Here is a 24,165-nt window from a genome sequence, read left to right as displayed (position 1 = left end):
AAAACTTCTATAGTTCTGTGGTACAAAAGAGCCAAAACTAACCAACGAGCCATCGAAAAAATAAATTTGTACCGATCTTATAACTAATTCTTCTCGTTTTCTTTCTTAATTAAGAAACTCTTCTCAGCTTGTGGAGACACACCGTAATCAAATCTGACCTATTCTTCATAGAACTACAAAAACCAAACATTGGGAGTGTATCTTCCCCTTACAGTCCTTAATAAAGGTGTTAATCCTAGACCCCCCCCCTCCGATAAAAAAATTTTGTTATTTGTCTAGGGGGGGGGGTAGTTTAGTTTTAGTTTAGTTATATTTAGTTATAATGTGCAACAGACCCCCTTACACGACGGTTCTTCGGTGGAATCGGATCACAAACCTGAAACCTTCCGGTTCCAAAGCCGAGACCTTACCACCAGGCCACCGCGGCCCTGTTTGAGGGGGATAAAATTGTGCCAAATTTTATTTGTTTGTATTTTGCAATTATCTTGTTTTTTATACTCTAACAAAGAGGCATAGAAGTTCCTTGTATTTGGATTTAATTAAAAACAGTATAGAAATTTTTGGCGTTAAAACACATGTCATGTATCATCTTCGTGTACAAAGCGTTTTTGAGTTAGTTTGTTCACATACAGACAAGCATAATTTCAACAACTGAGAGAGATCTTCTCGAAATTTTCTCGTATAGTCAACATAATAAATACATCTGTCTATATTAAGCAATAAATGTGTAGTATTAATGAATATCATTTGAGAACGATAGTTACGAAAGGGTCTATTAGATGATAATCTTTGGATATTCTTTTTTACGTTTAATCGCTGGAGAACAATCAGTACACAGATGCCAGGTTAGTACTAGAATATTTATGCGGGCGTCCTGGCATAGGGATAGCGCGTCTTCCCCGTGATCTGGGCATTTTGGGTTCGAGTCCCGGTTTGGGCATGGTTATTCTCCCGTTGTTCTATCTGTGAGATGTGTGAATGTGCACCCCTGTAAAAAGGAGTTGTGCAAGCGAATGAGTAATGCGTGAGTAGCAAAGTCGTACTCTTGTCCCTAGTTGGCGCTACTGTAAAAACAAGAGATGCTCCCTCTCCGGCTTAAATCGCTGTCTTCGTACAGCGGGCTTGTACACAAAGTGCCATAAGAAACAACAACAACAGAATACTTATTTCCGTCGTTTTTTTTCTAGCCGATTGAAACCAAAGTATGATACAGAATTACGGCTAAGGTCCCAAAATTACATACGAAATTATATATATTTAAGACATTGCGTTTTTGAGTTATAAAGTTTACATGCTTGTGAAAGTACATACGGACAGACGGTCAACCCTTCGACAAACGTGATTCAAAATTCGATAAAGATCAATTTCATCATAAAGTTTTAGCTTCAACATTTTAGATTCTAACACTTTGAACCAAATTTCATTTACCTAAGTTGTTACATTTTTACTTTGTTTCTTTTATGTTTATGCAAAAGAACAGACTGACAGACGGTCAAACTTTTAATGGATTCCAAATTTGATACAAAAATATCATTTAATACATTTAATCTGTATACCAAATTTTATGCTTTTAGTTGTTTAAGCTTTGTGACTATCGTTTTCACTTGTGCTCGACCAATCAGATTAATAGATTTCCTCTAATTGGATTTCATTCAAAGTTTCATAAAAAATCTATTAATGAGGTATTCAGTCCACATACCAAATTCCATGAGTTTAGCTGAAAGCGTTTCTGAATTATTAGGCTCAGATAAAGACTAGCATAATTCCACAAATATGCTTTTTTAACTCAAGGAAGTCTGAAATGTGGAGATTCGTCAAAGTCTCGAGTTTGAATATTTAGACTTTCTCTTTGAATATTTCATTTATGAGAAAATAAAAATATAGGCGAAAGGAATCTAAGTATTAAAAAAAATGACAAAATCCTCATTTTATAAAATAATCTATTGATTATATATAATATAAAAGTCTTGTGTCTGGTGATTTAAAGAAATATGTTTTATTGGTGCAATTTTCCTGAAATTCTATCGTGATTACACTTTGTTAATGGAATGGATATTCGATAAAAATCATCACAAAAAATGAATTACATTAGCAATAATATTATAGGAAAACGATTCTTGCAATTCTTCCTGAAAACCTTTTATGAGAAATTATATTTGCCCTAAAAGTAATTATGAGCTTGAAAAAGGTAACCTCAGTAATAAAAAAGAAGGGAGTATTCTTTCTTCAAATCTGTTATACGCTATTGAGGTATTCTATGCTATGTTTTTAGCCACGTCGTTTATTGGAGAGAATATATTTCCATTATGAAACCATTCTTTTTCTCTTAGTCCAATTTCGTCTGAATCTAACCTTATCAGAGATTAATCTTAACATATTAAAGAAATGTTAAGATTAATCTCTAATCTTAACATCTCTAAAATTTCAGCCTACAAGCTTCATAGCAAATTTCATTCCTCTAGATTATTGAGATTTTAAATTTTTGTATATGTATACAAGAAGACAGATAGTATACTCTGTGGCGGATTGTCATGAGCGAGGATAGAACCTGGGACTTTGTGATTCGCAGCTCAGTAACATGACCACAATACAAAAGCAATTGCTCGAGTAGCGTAGCTGTTAACTGGCTTATAAGCTTTCACCACACCTCTTTAACAGTTCGGATTTAAAATTCGATAAAAAATCGTCAATTTTAGAGTGAAGGCCCATATGAAGTTCACACCTATCGCGCTCGTTTCTCTTTTGAGTTATCTTTTTCACATACACATAGACACATAATTCACATACACATAGAAACAAGCGAGTTTTGTGACCTATGGAGTTCTGAAACATGAAAATTCATCAAAATATCGTACTGGATGTTTTGACTATTATAATGTATATTCTTCGTGTATGACATAGTAAAAATAGACAGCTTTCCATGTTGAATGCATAAAGCAAGAAATAAAAATGAATAGAGCGAAAGAGTAGAAATATTGATATATGGGGCTAGAGTCCGCTCTTATGAAAGCCTAATAACTAAATTTGGTACTTGTCGGTTGTAATTGCGACCCAAAAGCGCCAAGAAAAATTATCGCCAATTTGGCGATTTCAATCGTCAAACTATATATTTTTTGATTATATAGCTTTATACATGAGTATATTTTTAGAATTTGGTGAAATTTTTTCCCTTCACTAATTGCTCGCCGTTAAAACCGATTTGTGCCCTAAAATTTAAACCGTTAGAGATAAATATATAATTTTAATTGAATGAAGGAAGAATTATATTTAATGTTGTTTGAGTAAATAAATGTATTTCTAAAAATGTGATCGAATCTAATTTTGCATGCGCTCCTCTCGGTCATATTTAAGTAAAATTTGTTGACACGTTAAAAGTGTAAATAAAAAAATCCCATTCTTCTGCGTCTAAAATTGATCGACTTCTGAAATGCTAAAAATTATTGTTTTACATGAAATTTTATATCTAAATCCCGGCATCGAGAGAAATTTTAAGGGATCATTTACAAATTAAAATTATTTACCGGTTGTTTTTTTTATTAAATTTTCATATTGTTCCATAAAATAAATCTGTATTTTAAGTTTATTTAGGTTAAACAATTATAACTCGATCAATAAAACCAAGTTATAAAACAGTGGGATTTTTTTCTACGCTATATTTTAAAATATGGATAATTTTTTTACCAAATATAATTGATAGGACCCGGGCGGAAAGCCGTAAAAAATCGAAATTTCTTTAAAAATTCATTCGAAATTTCTTAAAAAGGCATTTATTAAATCAAAGAATATAAAATATAATTTTTCCCATCATTTACAACGTTTTTTGCTATTAGAATTATATGTCATTCTCTAATAATTCAGAAATTATCTATTGGGTCATAGTAAGAGCGGACCCTCTGTATAGTTAAGATTCCACAAACCGTGGGAGAATAAATGAATGAAGAAAATGACATATAAAGAAAAACGATCGTTCTACGGCTTTAGTTCAAAATCTAATCACAATAAAGCTATTTTTGATAGATGTTTATGGCAAAAAATGAAAAGAAGGTTAGAGGAAAAGGCCAAGAAGCTACTACAAAGAGAAAGCTTTTGTTGTTATTAACTGTAGTCTGTTTTTTTCATGCTCCGAAATATAAAAGATGATATATTTGGTGCATACAATAGATTCTACGAACAACAAAGATGATTTCGTTTGTGTGTGTGTGTGTGTTGCCGCTCCACAGGTCAGACCTTTGACCTATAGCTACTAAATTTAGCTCATATATGATTTGGAAAGCTGAAATGTGCACATCAGAGACACATTTTTTAAATTTATAATTAAATAAAAATAAAGATGAATTTTTGTGTTTTTCCATGAAAAAATCCGGTAATATTACTGCACAAAATAAAATGTTATGAAACATTTTAAAAGCTCTATTTTTAATGATACTAACTTAATAATCGTTACTAATTTAATTATGATTAAATTCCAATTTAATCGAAAAATTTCCTTGTATTTTAGCGTTTTTTATCTAAATATATATAGATAGATAGATAGATTGCATTGTTCACCTGAAATTCAAACCGTTTTGTGTGTGTGTGTGTGTGTGTTTCTTTAAATAGCTGATCGCATAATTTTCTTCAGTTCTTGAAAGCTAATGAAGGAGAAATCTGTTTAATATCTATGCAATTCACAAGACGAAGTTTAAGAGATAGATGAACTAGGTATTTACATTTTTAATAACTCCATGACGTCATGGGACTAATCTCCATTAGAAAGGTTCATATTCTCAATCAATAAGGCTTATACAAGAGAAGGTTGAAATAAAGCAGCCTTAATGTCCGATAATTTGGTGGAATCATGGGCATGAAGTTATGTAGACATAATTTAAAGAAAATTAAATATAATCAGTATAGTCAACGAACTAGCTGAGCGCCAAAGGTGACTAGTAACTAATATAATATGAATATACAAGAAAGACCTTACCAACTATTTCTCAATAGTTAACTTAAAAACCATTAGAAATAAGAATATACTTCTTTTGAAATAATGCTTTAAATGATGAAAAGAATCATATTTTATATTGTGTGAATCAATTGTCGAAACTGAAATTACTGAAACAACAATTACTGAAAGAAAGGATTCAGTAATATTCGACCAATTACTGAAAAAATCATGACTCTTAAATTATATTACAGCTTCCTGGTGCTATTATTTATTTTTAATAAATTATTCTTGGAATTTTAAAAAAAATTAACTCTTCTGCTGCCATTACTAAATGAGTCGATAAATTTTGAATTTTATTGCTTTAAGCCAATCAACAGTTGGCTCGAAGAAATACGCCGTCGATAATTACGGATCCTCTTTGAGGTGGTCTTTGCTAAAATCCAAAATCTTTTGGAACGGTATCACTCAGAGTTTCATAACTTGGTTAATTTGGGCCACAGACTCGATCCATATGACTGAAAGTTCCGAGTGACTGTATAAAAATCTAAATTTCGAAATATTTTTTGCAATCTAAATTTCGTGATATATATGGACTCTTAAAAATATAATATATAATCCTTTATTTAATTAGAGCATATTTCCTTTGGAACTTACTCTAAGGAATTAGTTATTATCTAATGGGTCACGATTAAACCGGTCACTCTATATATTTTTATGGAAATCGTTTTGTGGATGTGTGTATAGTTAAAAAAACCCGATTGGCTGGGTAATGAAAACTGGAACTTTATTCTACGGCTGGCATGAAGCACAGGAAACAGAAAAGCAAACAACAGTAGCTATAAAAATTAGCACCTCATAAGCAGATAGCAAAGCGCTAACTGAATAACAGTATCAACACTAATTGCAATGGGACGAATACTCTAAAGAGGGAATTCAAAAATCACTTCCTCCTATTGATTTTATATAATTTTTCCAACAAGGCATGATGTTGCATAGAATTCTCTAGATGAATCTCTAGATCTCGGTTCCTAATAGAAATAGATCCATAATTTTTGCATTTTCTAGAAATTTCATTTTTTTTTGTAAAATCAGGAGTCATTAATCTAGCATCTATTCGGTATCCGTTAAAAAATCTTGTTAAGTTCTCCTCCTAGACAGTGTTATTATGTAATAGATTAATAACATTTAAATTATCATTTTCAGAAAATAAAAAACAAACATTACGATATGCCATTGATCTATCATAAACATTATTTTTCTCAAGGTGCTGTGGGACATGAAAGAGGCTGCCACTATTTACTACGTCGGATACGGCATCTCTCTAGTTGCTCTCAGCTTGGCTCTTTTTGTGTTCTCTCACTACAAGTAAGAAGTCCTTGTTCTTTCTGTACAAATCTCTAGTTCTGTCATTCTTCAATTTATTATCTTCCATCCAATCTTGGTACAGATATTCACATAACGCCGTAAAAGATATAAATGTTTACATCTTAACTGAGCATCTTCTCTGTATTTTAGAACACCTGAAAAATGTACTCACACTTTCATTTGTATTATGTAAACAATAAAATATATCATTTTATAATCTAATAAACACATTAATTAGCATTATAACATTTCTTTTATAACTTGATGCATATTTTGATAACATTCTGGTGAAATCATTTTGGAGGTAGAGAGGAAATATCCTACTTTCACCGAATTTCACTCCTCGTTAGTTTTTTGTGGCGAGTATATCTGGAATATTACATCTATCTTTGAAGATCATTTCAGGCGGCAATTTGAAAGAGCCACTGGAAAAGAATGCACCCGAATACTTAATGATATCCTTCGTGACATTTGCAATTCCATAAGTCATCTCTATCAGTAGTACCTGAGCATCAATGGCTGCTATCAAGTATCATCCATTCCGATACATGATAGAATTTTGCATTTATTTTAATTGACGGTTAAGTATTGAAACTTCAATGCATGTTATTAATTCTTCGGAATTTTCATAATAACCGCATGCCATTGATGAATTTAAGTATTACCATATGTCGTTGGCGAACATAGTCGAATTTTAGTTAAGAAAAAAACCTTTTTGTGTGCCATCTTTGGCGAGTTTTGGGAAGATTAATCATTTGTATATGCTTAATACGTAAATACCATTTCTTCATGTGATATAATTTTAGAACATCCAACTCTAAAATTAATCATACTGAGAATTTTTTACTGTATTATGTGTGTTCCCTAAATTTATTAAATAAATATGCTTTTTCCTCATATTTATTACATTTCACAAGTAATGATAGATTCTAATGTATTAAAATTGCACGTATTTATTGCTCTTAATAAACTCGATTACGAAGATTTTTTTCTCCATATGTATATTATTCAGTGTCAATAAAAATTGACTGAATCTATTTCTGTTTCTTTTCTCAGGGATCTGAAATGCTTGCGTAACACCATTCACTCAAATTTAATGGCCACGTATCTTCTCATTGATATTACTTGGATACTAACGGCGACTCTGCAGTCCAACCCAAATCCTTTCACTGCCAAGGTAATAATCAATATTTATACGAAGATTTTCATAAATATGTTTCTTTTTTAGCCTCATTCTAATTAAACTCATTGCATCTCACCATATTCATTGTAATTTTTGTCCATTAACGAAAATATTTATATGAAATTTCATAACTTTGAGTTTCTTATAAACTCGTCTTGCCGGATCACCCTACAAGATCTAAATAGGATCACGTAGGGCTTCATGTTAGCCATTTTAAACATTTAATATTATTTATCTGGGGACAGAATTTCATCCGTAGATTTCTATACATAAACTCATGATTGTTACAAATTATGAATTTTTAGGAATTCCTTTCTTATAAACTCATCTTGCTGAGTCACTCTACAAATTCTCAGTACTATAAAGCACAACTTCCTGGTTGACCATTTTAAATCTTTAATAACATTAGTTGAAGATTTTTAAATTTAAATAAATAAATACATTATTATTAACAAGTTCCTTTTTTGCTAGAAGAGAAGCAATAGAATGAATCGTATGCCTTTGAATTCATTTTTCAACAGCAATCACATTAGATCTTTCATTACTGAAGAAAACGTATTCGCATATCATAAAAGTTCCAATATTTATTTTAACAACTTTTTGTTATAAATAAATTTCATAAATGGTATAAATACTTTGCCTTAAAATAAATATGGAAAAGTTTGCAACAAAATTTTATCAATGGCAATTATCATACGAAATACCTGAATTTTTTTAAAAAATTAAAATTTGAAATTATATTAAAAATTTTGTTTGATCTGACGAAATATAAATTTTAAAAATAAAATTAAACACTCTAAAACAATTTATTAGCATGTGTATTCAGTAAAAAGAATTGATTTCAAAACCATATTCCGATAAAATTGCACACAATTTCCATATTGTTTACGTTCCTTACATTGCATATTTTCTCACTTAATGTAGAAATCAATATTTCGTCTACCTACGGTTTAAATTTTCACTGCTGATTTGTTATGGAACTAATGATTGAATTCTCTATTCATGATTTAAATTAGTTTTCGGGTTTGTTATGTCAGCCTCATACCATCTTTTTAATTTAATAAATCCTAAACATTCATTTGAAAAAACCTATAGGTTATTGCAATAATTGAATAACGATATTAGATTACGAAATTCATGGAATTAGAAAATTCAGTTTTTACGGAGCTTTAGAATAGAGTTGCTTAAACATTATAGAATAGTTCACTATTTTAAATTATTGTCGGTAAAATTTTTAGATTACAGGTAGGGTTTGACGGTTTAAAAAAAAACGGTTTTTTAAAGTAAATTTGTCACGTTTGAAAACCGGTTTTCCAGACGCCTGGATATTCCTCCTCTTTTACAATAAAAACAAACAAATATTTTGAATTTTATCGGTTAGAACTATTCGTTTAGCAGCTGAAGACTTAAGGCGACGAGATGCCAGTTTATAAACAAGTGAAGGTATTTTTGAATTTCTGTTAAATGAACTAAAAAATTTAAGCACTGAAATAATTTTGAAATTATTATATGCTTTAGAAGAACGAATTCAAGAAAAAAGACAAGTAGAATTAGCAACTCTTTTGCTGTATTTGCAAAGTCCACAAAACATTTCTAGTTCAGCGAAGAAATCTAGTGTACTTTCTTTGGCTTCAAAAACCGAAATTATCAAGCTATCTGGAAAGATATTGTCTAGAATATTTCCAAATTCTTATGTGGAAACCTAATCTTATGAAGAGAAAATCGAAGAAACTGCTCATCAGATTATGCTTTTTAAAAAGAAGCCATAGAAAAATCAATTCATAAGTTTCTTCAAGACCCTGAAGGAAAACTTACAAATCCAAAGACACTGAAAGCTGAATTTTCATTATTTGAGGCAACGAATAAAAGAACCAAAAACTTAGATTTGTTATTTGATGTCATTAAAACTATAAAAGCAAGCTCAGTAGCTAGTTGAACGAGTATTTTCAATTACAGGCAATATTGTGCCCAAAATAATACAAGACTTAGCCACCGTTCAGTGGATGTTTTATGTTTTTTTTTAAATCCTATTTACTTAGGAGAAATGAAAATGAGTGAAAATAATATAAATATTATTTGAAATTTTTGTTTGAGTTTTCGTTATTTTGTGTAAATAATATGTATATGAATCCTTAATTATTTTTTATATTTTAACTTTGATAATGATTTCGTTTTTTGTTATTTTATATAAATTAAATAAAATATTTTTCCCTATTCTATTTTTTTTTTTTTGACAAAAATTCGAAAACAAGCTAAAACAGGTTTTTTTCGAAATATTGAATTTGAAAACCGGTTTTTCAAAAAGTCGGTTGGTTTTTGTATAAACCCTAATTACAGGAGAATTCATTGGTTTGTAGGAAAATTAAGTTGAATGTAGTGAAGATATCAAACAGGGCATAGAGGGCAAGTGTTGAATTAAAACAGTAAAACAAATTACAATTCTAAGAAAAAAAAACATTTAAAGCAAGTTGAAAACAATTATCTACAACTCATTTCGAATATTTTCAAATTTTTGGAATTATATCATGTTAGAAATAATTAAGTAGGAATCTTGAATGAAAGAGCTTTTTCCGAAGTTTCTGCAAATTAATATTGTATGTAATCAATAAATGGCTGATGAGATTTTATTCAGACTTACTATAGTCAAAATATATTATTCCGCGACTAATATATCAAAATAAATGCCAATAAATGTCTTAAGAACCAGCAAACCAAATTTCAAATACAATAAAATATTACTAGAAAATTATTTATGGCATTGTTTAACATAATAATGCTTGTACGTTGGCGTACTTTCTCGAAACTGCAACATGAAAAAAATCATTTCAAATGCTCTACAGGTCGACTGTGAAACATAAAAATACCAAATTTGACTCTTAATTATTTCTTGAGTTGTAGGTGCTCATTTAGAAGGTGGTTTTCAAATGTTTCTGTTTAACAATTTGAAAGCATTTTATTTCAAAAAAAAATTTTTTTTCTTAAAAAATCATCTTTACATTGATGACAACTTAATCCCCATGTATATTTTTTTTCTCGAATTTTAATATTTTTTTAAAAACATTTTTAATATATTTTCCAACAATATGCAGTTTCCCAGCGTGGTAAATCTATTGGTAAGAAAGGTAGTTTTACAGTTAGTTCTAATGAATGCTGTATCCCTGAGCCTCAGCATTAATTGAAAAACTTGGCGACTCGGCGAAGAATTTGGCGACAAAATCGAAGATCCCAGAATCTACAGGAATCTTAGCGGCGAAATGTTGTTAGTTATAGTCATATTTCTAGGACCTTCTTTTCCCTGCCACGCAAACTATTAAAAACCGAGAGACACAGCTGCAGTTAAAGAGCGCCAAATCGTATGCCGAATAATCGAGTCAGTAGTGAATCGAGCATTCAGTCAAAAGTGAATCGGTAGTTGAGATTATCTCAAATGGAGAATAGCAGACGATCGAGAGGCGTGAATAGTCGTTCGGAGTTCTCTCTAAGCGCTTTGTGCTGTTACGATTGTTTACTATCGATTTTTTGCTTATGTGCTGTTGTTATTAATATTGCGCTTGTGTGCTTGAGATATTTATTAATGTTTGTTTATTGTGATTGTTTCATCGTATAGACATTGAAACGGAACCTTGATTGAGGATTTTGGAATTTTCTATAACAGTTCATTGTTTTAGTTACTGGATTTATACTCGTATGCTTTGTGATAATATTGAACACATTTTTTCTGTGTATGCGAATTATCATTGCAACATAATTAAGAGAAATTTTAAAAATAAAGTGTAATTATGCAAATCAAGCTTTGAACATTACCATATGCAATACTTCGAACTAAGGATTTGAATATCCTTTAAATTTTTTCTCAACACAACATTGTTACATACTTTCCAATATTTTCGCTTATACAATAGTTGTTGCTTAATGTTACCGCTTCAGGATATCATAAATTTGATAATATTAACCGATTGATAAAAATAACAGAATTATCTAAAATCAACTGTATTCTTATCACACCAAGAGAAAAGAATAAAAATATTTATATCAGAGCAATCTATAATTTTTTTCAAAAAATAACTGAATTTCTTAATTTATTAATTGTTGCTTGTCGATCATTCTTCCTCAACTAGTTCACACATTTACATTGTTCGCCCTTACTTTGTTTGTAAAATCTATTGAATAGAGGTGCAAGTTGCGTTTCAAAATATGAAGCGCTTAAGGCATTTCGGCGTTCTTTAGAGGATTTTTTTAAGATACTCGTCTTCTTCAGAATCATCAACATGTATTGTTTAGTCTTGCTCATAAAAAATAAACATGTTTTTAGGTTCTTAAATTTTCAGCTGCGCCTCTATGTTTTGTTGTTTCACTTTAGGTAAACTTTCATACCTATTAATAGCTTCAATCTATTTTCTTTAATTCTCAAATCGGCTCTTTTCTTTTTATCCCTTTTGAATTCATAATTTAGTTGCAGGTAATAGTGATTTAGAGTTGTTCAGGTTTCAATCCATAGTTGGCATCAGTTCTGTCCTGTCAGACCCCTGAAGTTCAGATGATAGAATACAAACCGCATTTCATAAAAAATATGAATCCTGTATGTTTTTTTTTATAAAATTAGAGTGCGAAATTTCCTGAATGTCAACCTCCAACGCTGGTTAAGAATGAAAGATCGGTCAATTCTTTATATTAAAACTAACATTAAACGATGTATGTCGTAATGACATGAAACGAATATTTTTCTGTACATTTTAATTTATATATGGCAGTTCTGAACCAGAGAATTTTTCTGTGTGTGCGTGCGTGCGTGCGTGCGTGTGTGTGTGTGCGTGCGTGCGTGCGTGCGTGCTTGCGTGTGTTTGTGTGTGAAACAAAAGTAAAGATAAAATCGGAAACAAAGTGTTTAGCTCGGTGATTTAACCACAGTTGACTACTGATCGGGGCATCGCGACAGCATTCTCGGGAGCTGAGATTCAATCCTAAGGGCCATCACCGACCAAGGAAAGTTCCTTCTGTGGGAAGTATGTTTCGTCATCGAAACATGCTTCCAGTGGGATAGCCGATCTCACACCATTTCTGTATCTGCCCCAGTGGTGATAATCAACTACCATACTGGAAACTTCTCATCCTCATATCTGAGATGCCCCCCCCCGAGTGGTAATCCAACGGGGGAGGGGCATTTTTACAAAATCGAGTTCCAATTACTTAGAAAAAAATTGCCACCAAAAATGTTTAATCTTTTTTTGAATGTTTATTTCCTTTTGTCAATGAATTTCCACTTAGATATGTCTTAACTGCTTAGGTCGCCTGTTTCCTGGTCATTTTATTGACATACCTTATGGGCACTAATTTCTTTTGGATGCTAGTAGAAGGACTGTACCTCTACATGCAAGTGGTTAAGACATTCTCTATAGAGAACATTAACCTGAAGATTTATGCTGCTATAGGTTGGGGTAAGTAATTTTATTCATAAAGAACATACACCCTAAAACACTGGAATTTCAAGATATGTTTATTTTAAAAGTCGTTTTGTGCTTAACTTCGTAGTATAATGAAGACCATTCGTAATATTCCATACCCTTTGACAGGTTGTCTGCCAAATTTAGATTTTTCCAACGCTATTTTCTTCCAAATAAGCATTAAAACATTGTGCATAAAACGCGAACACTCTATTCAACTATTTATACCTATTATATATATTATGAAAAATAGATAAATGTGAATAATAACAACCTGAAATTATGTTTTATTTTGATATTAATTTTATGTGGTCTTATAGGCTATAACTCCACAAAAAAGTTTAGTGTTTATTTAAAAGTTTCCCATTACAAGTGCAATAGCTATTATAAACAAGAGCACCATTAGATGCTTATTTTCGATACATAAGATTTTAAATCTGAATAAAACACTTTTTCTATTTTTTGTGTACACTGTACTTGTTTATCATTCATCAAAATATTAAAAGAAGTGAATTCATAAAAAAAAATCTAAAAGTATATAAAATTTACTGCTGAGAAATTTTGAATTGAGAAAATTAGAGCTGAAAATATTTTGCTAAAAATACTTGACGAAGTCATTCTTTCTTAATTAATATGTCGAGTCTAATTAAAAAATAATTAAATGTCAATTTAGTTCAGTTTTAAATTTGTGAAACTTGCTTTCATATTTTTCTTTGGTTACCTTTTATTTTGTCTAAACTTACTTACCTCCCCCTAAATCACTGAAATTATCAAACAGTTCTTTGAACAATGAATAGGAAAAAAACCACAAATTAATTCATCCGAATTTTTTTTAAGTGTTAAATATTTCTTTTCCAAATAATTCAATATTCTACATGAAAAAAATAGAATTTAATTCAGCAAAATTTTTAATATGTACCTGTTGCATTCCTTTTTCAAATAGCTTAACAATATTTTTGATGCTTCTTTTATTTAACATTTTTATGATTTTTTTGGAATTTTTTTGGATACTTTTCAAAATTTAATTACCTATGTGAAAAATCTTATAAGTTTTCTTAATAGTAAAAGGTAAATAATTAATGAATACAATTTTGCAAATAACTGAATTACCACAGAAATGCAAAATAATTAAATTAATCAATAAAGCTCTATGAAATAAAATAAGAAATCCCTATTAATTCTTGCTTGAAATATTTTCCATTTATGTATAGTTAATTAAAGAGATGAAATCGCTATATAGAATATTCTTATTGTATTTTTCGTCAGTGATAATATAAGATGGTAGTCCCTATATTTACTCTTTTAATCTATATTCAATCTTTTCTAATACTTAAGATTTTCGACACTAGTACTTATTGTTATTTCTTGGGATTAGTAATTATATATTAACGTTTTGTTTAAAGTTATATGCAGTGTTATATAAAATCTTGCTATGGGATATTACTCACAACGTAAGAAACTAGACACGAAGATTTAAGAACATGATCTTCACATTAAAGTTGTAAGTTTCTTTTTAATTTCGTTATGGTTGCATTTTTGAGTTATAGTCATCGTATATTACACATAGATAAGCAAATTAAATTGAAGTTGATGCTGGTGGCAAAAGCGTATGACAAATTTTAACTATCTTTTTTAGGAAGAGTAAAGAAAGTGTAGTAAATATCAAAATCAAACGAGATTTTGACGAATCTCCACTTTTTAGACATCCCTGGGTTCGAATAATACGTTTTTGGAAAAAGTCCGTCTGTTTGTGATAAAGATAATTCGAAAATGCTTTGAGCTAGACGGGTGAAATTTGGAACACCGAATTTGCAACCAAATTTTGAGAATAATCTGTTCCAAGGAGCATCTTTGGTATAGACAGCTGTCAAATTTTAAACCAAATACAATTACGTGTCGACTCTTTGTCGGTCTGCATTTTTAGAAACACGTATACGTGATAATTCAAAAATGAATTAACTTAAATATATCAAATTTAGTTTGGGATTTTGTCAATGCAAGTGCAGTTTTGTGTCAGATCTTTGTCTCAATTGGTTGAGAAAAACGTGCCTAAAACAAAAATTGGATGTTTGGATAATATTAACACATGCCAAGGATTAATCGCCAAATAACTCGCCAAGGATGATACCATAGATTCAGTCAAAAGGCTACACTGACGCTAAAAGTTAATATTTCGTAATTATTGCATGCCATTGCCATGTAAGTTCTCTGATATGACAAGTTTATTAGAAAATAAGCGAGAAAGTTTTGAGGAGACCATTCCCACTGGTTTTTAATTATAATTATTTTTATTATTATTATTGCGGTCGGACATTCAGTCACGCTTCCCGTAAAAAAATTTCTTCCAAAATTTGGTAGGAATCGATAGTTTCGAAGCCCCCTACTCCATCTAGCTTCTTACGTTTTTATCTCGTCGAATTCATAAGTAATGAGGTTTGCATACAGATATAGCTGGAAAAAAGATTTTTTTCTGATAAATGGTGGCTCTAAATGAAAAGAATTATCACTATCAATTACAATTTTAAAATTGTAGTTCTTTTTTTTCTAGTGTGAGAATATGTTGTTTTGATTTGAGGTTTTCGAAGCCACAAAATTAAGGGCAGAAAATTGGCGATTTATCGCTTTTGAGGCATCCATTTTTCGCTTTTAGGGTTATTGGAAAATACTAAAGAAGATTGTCACATTCGGCAACTTATCGCCAACAGAAAGTTACAACTTGACGTGAATGTCCGCCATGTACCCGATTCTCTTGTCTGGCCAATAAAGAGCAGGGTCGTAAAAAGTTATGGCCAAAAAAAGCATGGAGAAGAAAACGAGAATGAATGCGAAACAACGAGGAAAAGTATCAAAAGTTATATATATATATAGAGAGAGAGAGAGAATTGTTTTTTCTTTTTCTTTTTTTACCCGGTATAGAAATCTTATAGAAAGCTGGCTTAACTTATAGAAAAGCCATTGCTTTTCTATTAATTGGCGCAATACAATAGTCATGTGATCAATTCAGACCAGTTTAAAGCGGGGGGGGACAATCGTTTTTTAAATATCGACTCATGCGTAATCTGATAGTCACGTGGTTGTTTAAAATCGGTTTAAACTGGTTTTTCAAGAAAAAAAATTCTGGTCTCGAGAAAAAAAAAATTTATAACTTGATTGATTTTGAGATAGTCAAAAACCATCGTTTTTCTAAATGTTGGTAATTGCGAAATATGAGTGAAGTGAGAACATGACGTTTCTCTGTCGGATTGATACCACGCGACTCTCCCATGACAACCTGAAATTTGAGATAGCATATTTCAATTTTTTTTCTTTTTTAGTTTTTATAAATATATTAACAGATGTATCAGAAAGTAAAAAAGCATTTTAATTTAATTTAAAGAGACACATTAGAAATTCAAATTGCCACGATATAATTTTTTCTCATCCGCTTCTTTTGAAATATTGTACGATTTTTCAGGAACACATATATCCATAATATTCTCTCTTAACCGTGGGCGTGCCATTTATTCAAACCCACACGAATATCAAAAAATCAGCCATCCATTCTAAAGGCTGCATCTCAGAGATATTCCAATTGTTTACCCAGAACTCAACCGATGCCTCAAATGCCGAATAAATTCCTCACTTTGATATTCATCCTGGAGATATTTGAACTCATTTCCATACATAAGACACCGCTTCATAAAGGAGCCGAGAAATATTCCCAAATTGTGTAAATAATATTTTCCAAGCGCTTTCAACATTTTGTTTGTTTTATTTCCGTACTTCAATGCCTCTCTGGAGAGAAATGTTTCTTTTCTTTTTTTTTTTCCGTGGAAATTTCTGGAGTACTGGTGTTTAGACTAAAACTGCTTATAAATATTAAAGCTGCACAGAATACATGTTTTTGAAAAGAATAGGGTTCATTTATTATGAGGATTTATGCAATAATTTCAAAATATGTGTTTATTGGTTTTCCGCCAGGAGCCGGCGAAGAAACAAGAATGTTATTATGTTTCCCAGGGAAGAAAAATAAATTTTTGGCAGACATTAATTTTTAAAGTTCTTTGACTTAAAAAAAAAGGATTTCTGTTTGTTTGTTTGTTTTTTTCCAATGCAGAAATATTATGTTCATATCAAATATTGAATTCGCTTTTAAAATTGTTTTATTCATTTCTAAATTATTTAATTCATTTCAAAAAATTTTTAATTATAGGATTCATTTTCTGAACGTGAGATAGATTTGATTCATTAAAAGCTGATTGCAATACTTTAATTGCTGCTGATGCCATTTGACTCACATTTGTGATTCACGCCTATTATCTAATTAGATAGCGAAATTCTCTTTTAAATTAAGTTAATTTTACTTGCATTTTAATTCAGTTCTAGAGCAACATAAAGTCTTTTTTTTTTTGGAATGGGTCTTTCTAATTTTATAATCGTGGTCAGATGACTAGGACGACATCTGAATCAGTGCCTTCTCTCATACTTTCTTTATATTCCCGCGCCACACCAGATCGAGTCATCTGACTGCTAAAGATTTGATATACTCCAGACCCACTTATATAAAGAATTAAACAGGGTTTCGAATTTGAAACCTTCTCTCGCCAAAGTTTTGCCATTCATTTCCTTCTGCAACAGTTAAGAGATGGAAGTGAAGAGATAATCTTATTAGATAGAATATAGGAATCACAGGCACTAGTTTATGGCAGCGGACGTGTTAACCGATTAAAAAACTCATAAAATTGAGAAATCGTTTAGTATTGTTGGATTGTTTCATAAACGTATGCAATATTTAATTAAGTTAAAAGAAATCGTTTTCAAATAAATTACAGTAAAATTCGTGAAAAGAATAGTAATTAATTCAAGAAAAAAATAAGTCATTAATTTTAGCTTAACCCTACATTATTTAAAATTTAACGGATACACTTATTCCAAAAAAGCATTAAAATATCTTTGTAATTCAAAAATGGTGCATTATTTTTTGGAATAAAAAATAATCTGCACTTTTTATCCGATTAATTAGTGTTAATTAAGCATCTTAGAAAATCTAATAATAATTAGCAGTTAGAAATTTAAATTGATTCGCTTTTATTCTTTTATTTTTCATTGATAAAATGGCACAAAATCTGTCAACATACAAAACTAACCAAAAAATAAAATATTTTTAATCTTTAAAAAAGTTTATTGATTGATATATAATAAAAATAATTTAGCTTTTTAGAAATTGCAGGTATTCAGTGCAAAAATAATAAAATGATATGAAATACAAGATACACTCTAGCTCACAGGGAGAACTACCTCCATTTTTCTTGATGTGAACAAAGTCAGATTGCAGCAAACCTTATAATTTTAATTGCTTTCTAGGAATTCCAGCAATCATTGCCGCTGCCTGGGCTATCACTAAAGTATTGGCTAGTGGGACACCTGATGGCCCTTTAACTCAAAGTAGGTGAGTCGACTGCTACATTTTATTAAGGTAAAAAGTTTAAACTAAATTAATAAGTACATGAATTAAATAAAATTTGTTTAATTACATTCAAGCCATGATAACTATTTTGTTAAGGTCTGTATTATTATTTACTAGCCGCCTTTGGCGACCGCCAGTTCGCCAGTATTAATGCTTGTTAAAATGTTCAATTAATATTTTATGTAACTTGTTCTCATAATAGGTTTTTAAGCTTCAAATTTAATAGTCATATTATTCATTTTTACTATTATGTTGACCTTAAGCTGTTCTGTTCATCGTATTACGCGTCTCTCTCTAATTTTCTAGAATGCCCGTAAAATTCAATTCAATTTCAAAGTGGAAATAATGAAACTATAATTAATATAAAGACTTATTTTAGGGAATTCTAGCATGTCTTTAAAAAAACATGAGAACTCAAAGCACAATTGTTCGGCATTGAAATCTTATGTGCAATACAGAATAATTTTCATAATTTATAATATCTCAAAGAATTATTCAGCAAAAATTTCACGGATTTTTAGTTTTATTTTTAAAAGGATAGAAACGCTGTCAATAATATTTTATTTTTATTTTTTTCGGTTTAAAAATATACATCAAAAAAATAATGAAGTTTAAATTTTAAACAATCATTTGGTTCTAGGGAATCATATTCTGCAAAATATTCTTGATTCTGCAACTTTTAAATAAATCAATAAACGTTTTTATTTTCTGCGTTTAAATCTGAATGATTTATTAAGTTTTGAATATTACAATATTAGAACAATCAACATTTTCAAATCAAGGTCAATCACTCTTGGAAAAGTTCTGGTAGAGGTTTAGCTTCTTTGAGACGGTCGATGAAGTGGTCTAAAATCATCCTTTTTTTATAAAATAGTGATATTGAAATTTTCATAAGTATGTCAACTTTAGTTATTGATTTAGTTGATTGGAGTGCAATTCTTTTTATTTAAAATATTAGCATCTTAAGAATATTTTGTTAAATATGACTCACAAAGCATAGGATGTATGTAAAAATTTAAAATTCGTAATTCATCTGCATTTATTGACTCAAATTATATAAAATATAATTATTTACTTCATTTAGAATATTTTTAATAGATGTATATCTGTTACTAAAGGTTTACAAATTAACTGTTAGGCTCCAATTAGAGTTGATATGTTGTACATATTAAATCATATTTGTCTTAAATAAAACTATTTAATTGAATTAGTAATATAGGTATTGTGAAAGATCATAGAAAACGCTTCTTTGCATTTACTTTTCAAAAAAATCATGTTTCATAGTTATTTAATTTCATACAGACACTTGCTTGAAATAACATTTTTATATATTTAATTTGGAATGATAGTTAACTTATTTTTTAATTCGAGCTTTTGTCAATATGATGGCAACGCGTTGATAAAAGTTAATTTTTTCCCATTGACGTGCAACGTGCTCGTGGAGCTTAAATTTAATTTTTATTTTTATTTATTTATTTATTTTGCACGAAAAAAATTATTGAAAAATGTGATTAAATTATTTTTTTAAATTCATTAAAAATAGAAACTCAATTTGTTCGTTAAAACATTAATATCATTGAAAAGATTATTTTTTGAACTTCAATATGATGTAAATATCAGTTTTGTGCTGTAATATTTTCAGAAGTTAGAGCGGAAAACACCAAAATTTCGTTTAATTTTTGATTTAATTAATTAATTCTAATAAAAAAATTCAAAAAAAATTGCTCCGAGGTGCACATTTCCAGCCTCCAAAGTATACACATGCCAAATTTGGTAGTTGTATGTAGAACGGTCTGGCCTGTAGAGCACCAACACTCACACGCAGACACACACACACATTGAGCTTTATTATAATTATAGATATACGATAAAAACATAAATTAATTATGGGTATTATAATACAAATACAGAAATTATAGACTCTTGGCAACGCGGTTTCCATACTTTGGAATTTTGTTGGAAAAAAATTCCTCCAATAAAATGATAAATTATTAATTTTGCTAACACGTAGGATTTGTTTAAAAACTAAATGCTATTAGTTTTGATTCATTTTATATTAAATTTGGTTTTTCACACTAATAGAAAATAATTTTATCAATAGATGATAGAATAAAATTAAATAATTTTATGCACTGTACCTTTTAAGTTGATATTTTGTCTATTTCAAAAGTATAAGTTCAATATTTTAAAATTATGTTTTCTTAAAGAACATTATACATTCAGATTGTACAGTATACATAATTTTCAGCAAATAATTTAGACACTGTAAAATTTATCTTAAAATGTACACAATATTTTGTAATTTCTTTTTCTGCCACAATTTTTTTAACTAAAATATTTTAAGAATATATTTGTTAATATTTTGCGTCAAGAAATGTTAATTAGAACTTGTTTTGGCATTAACAGGATATTTTTAATAATATGAATGGAGTATAAACATTTAGCTTATCCTACCTTTTTTGTTATTTGAGCTCTTTTTCGCAACATTAGATCGAATAATTAGAAGCCTACAATTTATGGTACAGTGTAAGTATATGGCAAAATATTTCATATTTCAAGGAAAAGTGAAACAATAGCTAGTGCAATTACTTATATACAAAAAAAGCAGATGAGCATTTCGTTTAAATTCAATAACAGTTGAACAGAACCATTATGACTTAATATAATTAATTTCGGTTATTAAAAATCTTCTTTAAGATTAATAAATTTATCTATTTCATTTTTAAATACAATTTATAACAATGCTTTTTGTTGTTGCAATGAAATTAAAACGAATTAAATTTCTTCAATCAGATCTTGCACTCGCATATTTTTGTGACAGTTAAAATTGTGCTTTAAAAAAATTTTTAGTACAATTACTCCAAGACGAAATTCTTACTTTAGCTTTTATTAATCTATTATTTTTAGTTTTGTATTTTATCTGTAAATTGTTTGATGTAAATAAAAACCATTACGTGCAATTCAATGGCTGCTGCAACCAAGCCGAACGATTCAAATTTTGAACATAATTATTCTACCATGTTTTTAGACTAGGGACTGGAAATTTAATAAAATTATTTTTAATAAACCGGATTGTATCAAATGTCGTCAGTATAGTTTTTCATATGAAAACTTAAGAATTTATGTATTTTAAAGCCTAAGAATTATTTATTTCTATTACAGCTGCCCTTGGCAAAATAAAGATTATTACGACTATGTTTTTAGCTGCCCGGTAATGGTGGTATTGCTGGTAAGTTTATTTCATTCTAATAAACTAGTATCTAGATGGGTTCTTTTAATCTAGACTTACTCTGTTAAATGTAAAAAGAGATACTTGACATTACTTCGTTTTTGGTGTTTCAAACACCCAAAAAATAATGTAAGATATTTTAAAATAAATTTTCATTTTTTGTTCTAGATCAACATATTCTTTCTCACGAGGATCATGTGGGTCCTAATAACAAAACTACGTGCCTCGAATTCAGTGGAATCGAGGCAATATAAGTAAGTATATATTTTTTTTCTTTTTTTTTCTGAAATATTTTACTCAGATATAATTTTTATTTTATTTATTATATTATTATTTTTGTCATTTTATTTATAATTAATGGAAGTTTATTATAAAAAGTTAATTATGAAAGTTTATCATTCAAGTTCAATAATATTGTTACAAATCTATAATGTTACTTCCCGGCACAGTTAATTCCATAGTAGGAAAGACCGTTTTACAATCAGCTCTATTGGATGCTGATCGGATGCCGGATCAATGACCCCCCAGGCTTGGCGACAAACTAAGTGATTATTTGGTGACTTGGTGACGAATTTGGTGATAAAATGGATGACACCAGAATTTTCTGGAATTTTGGCAATAGGACCAATAATAGGCGAGTTATGCTTGGTTGTTCGAGAACCTTCTGTGTCGTGCTGTGGAAGATATAAAAAGGAGGCAGTCCAAGACGAAGTCAGTCATATAGTTAGTCAGCGACGAATTAGATCAGTCCAGTGAAGCTCAATCGATTTGTGGATTAAGAAATGAGCCGTGTGCCTAGACTTGGAGACAAGTATTGAAACAGCATCGAGTCGTATAAGGAATATCCAGTTGTGTAGTAGTGAGTCGGCAGTCGGTTACAGCTAAAGAGAGGAGTCAGTGCAGAATAGCAGACGTTTGGAGAGATCTAAGGGAAAAGCTACGTGGATTCTCTCCTCCTGCCGAGTTCTATCTGGCCTCTTTGTGTGCTGTTGTGTTTGTTTACTACCGAATATTATTTGTGGGCTGCTATTTGCTGTGTATAGCTTGTGTACATTTCGGCTTGTTTTGTCGCCTGTGTATTCGTGTTAATAAGTGGCATTATTTGATATTGAGACCTGCTGGCTATGTGTCACCACCCACTACAGTGTACACCCACTACAGTGAACCCGTTCGAGTTTTAGCGGAATTTGATTTTCGTAACAATATATCGAAACTGTTTCTGAAATTTATAGTGTATATATTCCGATACCTGCAGCTCAAACAAAGGGCAAAACAAGTGGCGCTTATTTAAAAGACATTTTTTTCTAACCCCCTCTTTACAATTGACCTTTTAAAGGGAAATAAATAATAAATTTTAAAGCAATTGAATTATCAAATTTGAAAGTTCTACAGAGTCATAAATAGTAAACCGAATGGAATGGAATATCAGCATTGAAAACTGAGAATGATTACACTCATCTAATGATCGTTGCAATCTATTAGTAGTTTATCGTTGTAATCTGCACTGTTTGTTTTGCATATTTTCAGGAAAGCTGCTAAAGCCCTCCTCGTTCTCATTCCTCTGCTCGGTGTCACATACATCATCGTCATAGCAACCCCCAGCGATCCAGTCGCAGAAGTGGTCTTCATTTACATACAAGCCACCTTCTTGTCAATACAGGTAGGTCCAATGAACTTGGTTTCCGTGGCATAATCCTTAGTTTCCAGAGAGATATTAATATTAAATGGTTTAAGATGAGTTACCTAATTGAAAACGTTATGCAAAACACAAAAAAAAGCTCTGAGTAATTCGGTTATTGAACCATTTTAATGTCATTACTTAGGCAGCAGGTTTATAACTAAATGAGTAGAAACAAATATATAAATTTGCAATAAATTTCAAAGAACCATTGTGGTGATGGCAGTGATAAAATTTTGTTTCTCAATGATTTTTTGTTTTTATAAAATTAAAATAGTTGCGACCAACACTGCCGAAAACAGTTTTATGAAAATAGAAATGGAGTTTTTTTAACATTCATCATGGCATATAGGGCTCTATGTGAAAGATGGGAAATCTTAGAGAAGAATATCCATTCAAATTAATCATGTTTCGTGGGGGGGGGAATGACAAGTACGGCATGGAAATAAAAGTTTCAAATATGCACAATTACGAAGAAAAATTCAAGGATTAATATATTTTCATGCTTATTATTGTAGATATATAAATGCTATTTCATTATTTAAAAACGAAGCTTTAAATAGAGCATGATATCCCAAATCATAATAATTTGGTTACACAACACTTTAATTAAAATAAGTCATATTGAAAAGCGTATTTCCGAGATGTTTCAAGTCCTGCAATACAGAATTGAAAAGGTAATAAATTGCTCATATTGGAATCTACGGCGCATTTCATGCTGTACAGTGCCATAAAAACCATCCAAGGATGCATTGGAAGACATAAGGATATCGTTGAATGCCATAAAAACCATCTCAAGAAGTGCTCGAAGACACTAAATGTCGTCGAATGCCATAAAAACCATCTCAGGATGCGAGCGAAAATACCAGAACACTGATGCCGTCTAATACAGTACAAAC

General features: G+C 30.2%; 1 protein-coding gene across 1 annotated transcript in view; it reads left to right on the top strand.

Annotated features, from left to right (window-relative positions):
- The window catches only part of LOC129968964 (diuretic hormone receptor-like), a 72,774-nt gene that overhangs the window by 40,784 nt on the left and 7,825 nt on the right, over positions 1–24,165 (top strand). The window contains exons 4-10 of the mRNA XM_056083344.1: positions 6,189–6,289; positions 7,346–7,466; positions 12,757–12,907; positions 18,257–18,341; positions 21,522–21,588; positions 21,757–21,842; positions 23,116–23,248. Coding sequence (XP_055939319.1) covers positions 6,189–6,289; positions 7,346–7,466; positions 12,757–12,907; positions 18,257–18,341; positions 21,522–21,588; positions 21,757–21,842; positions 23,116–23,248 — 744 coding nt within the window. The remainder of the gene's footprint in view (positions 1–6,188; positions 6,290–7,345; positions 7,467–12,756; positions 12,908–18,256; positions 18,342–21,521; positions 21,589–21,756; positions 21,843–23,115; positions 23,249–24,165) is intronic.

This window comes from Argiope bruennichi, chromosome 5 (genome assembly GCF_947563725.1).
Source record: "Argiope bruennichi chromosome 5, qqArgBrue1.1, whole genome shotgun sequence".
Taxonomy (NCBI): domain Eukaryota; kingdom Metazoa; phylum Arthropoda; class Arachnida; order Araneae; family Araneidae; genus Argiope; species Argiope bruennichi.
Note: the sequence above shows the minus strand (reverse complement) of the source record. Positions and strands in the feature narration are given on the sequence as shown.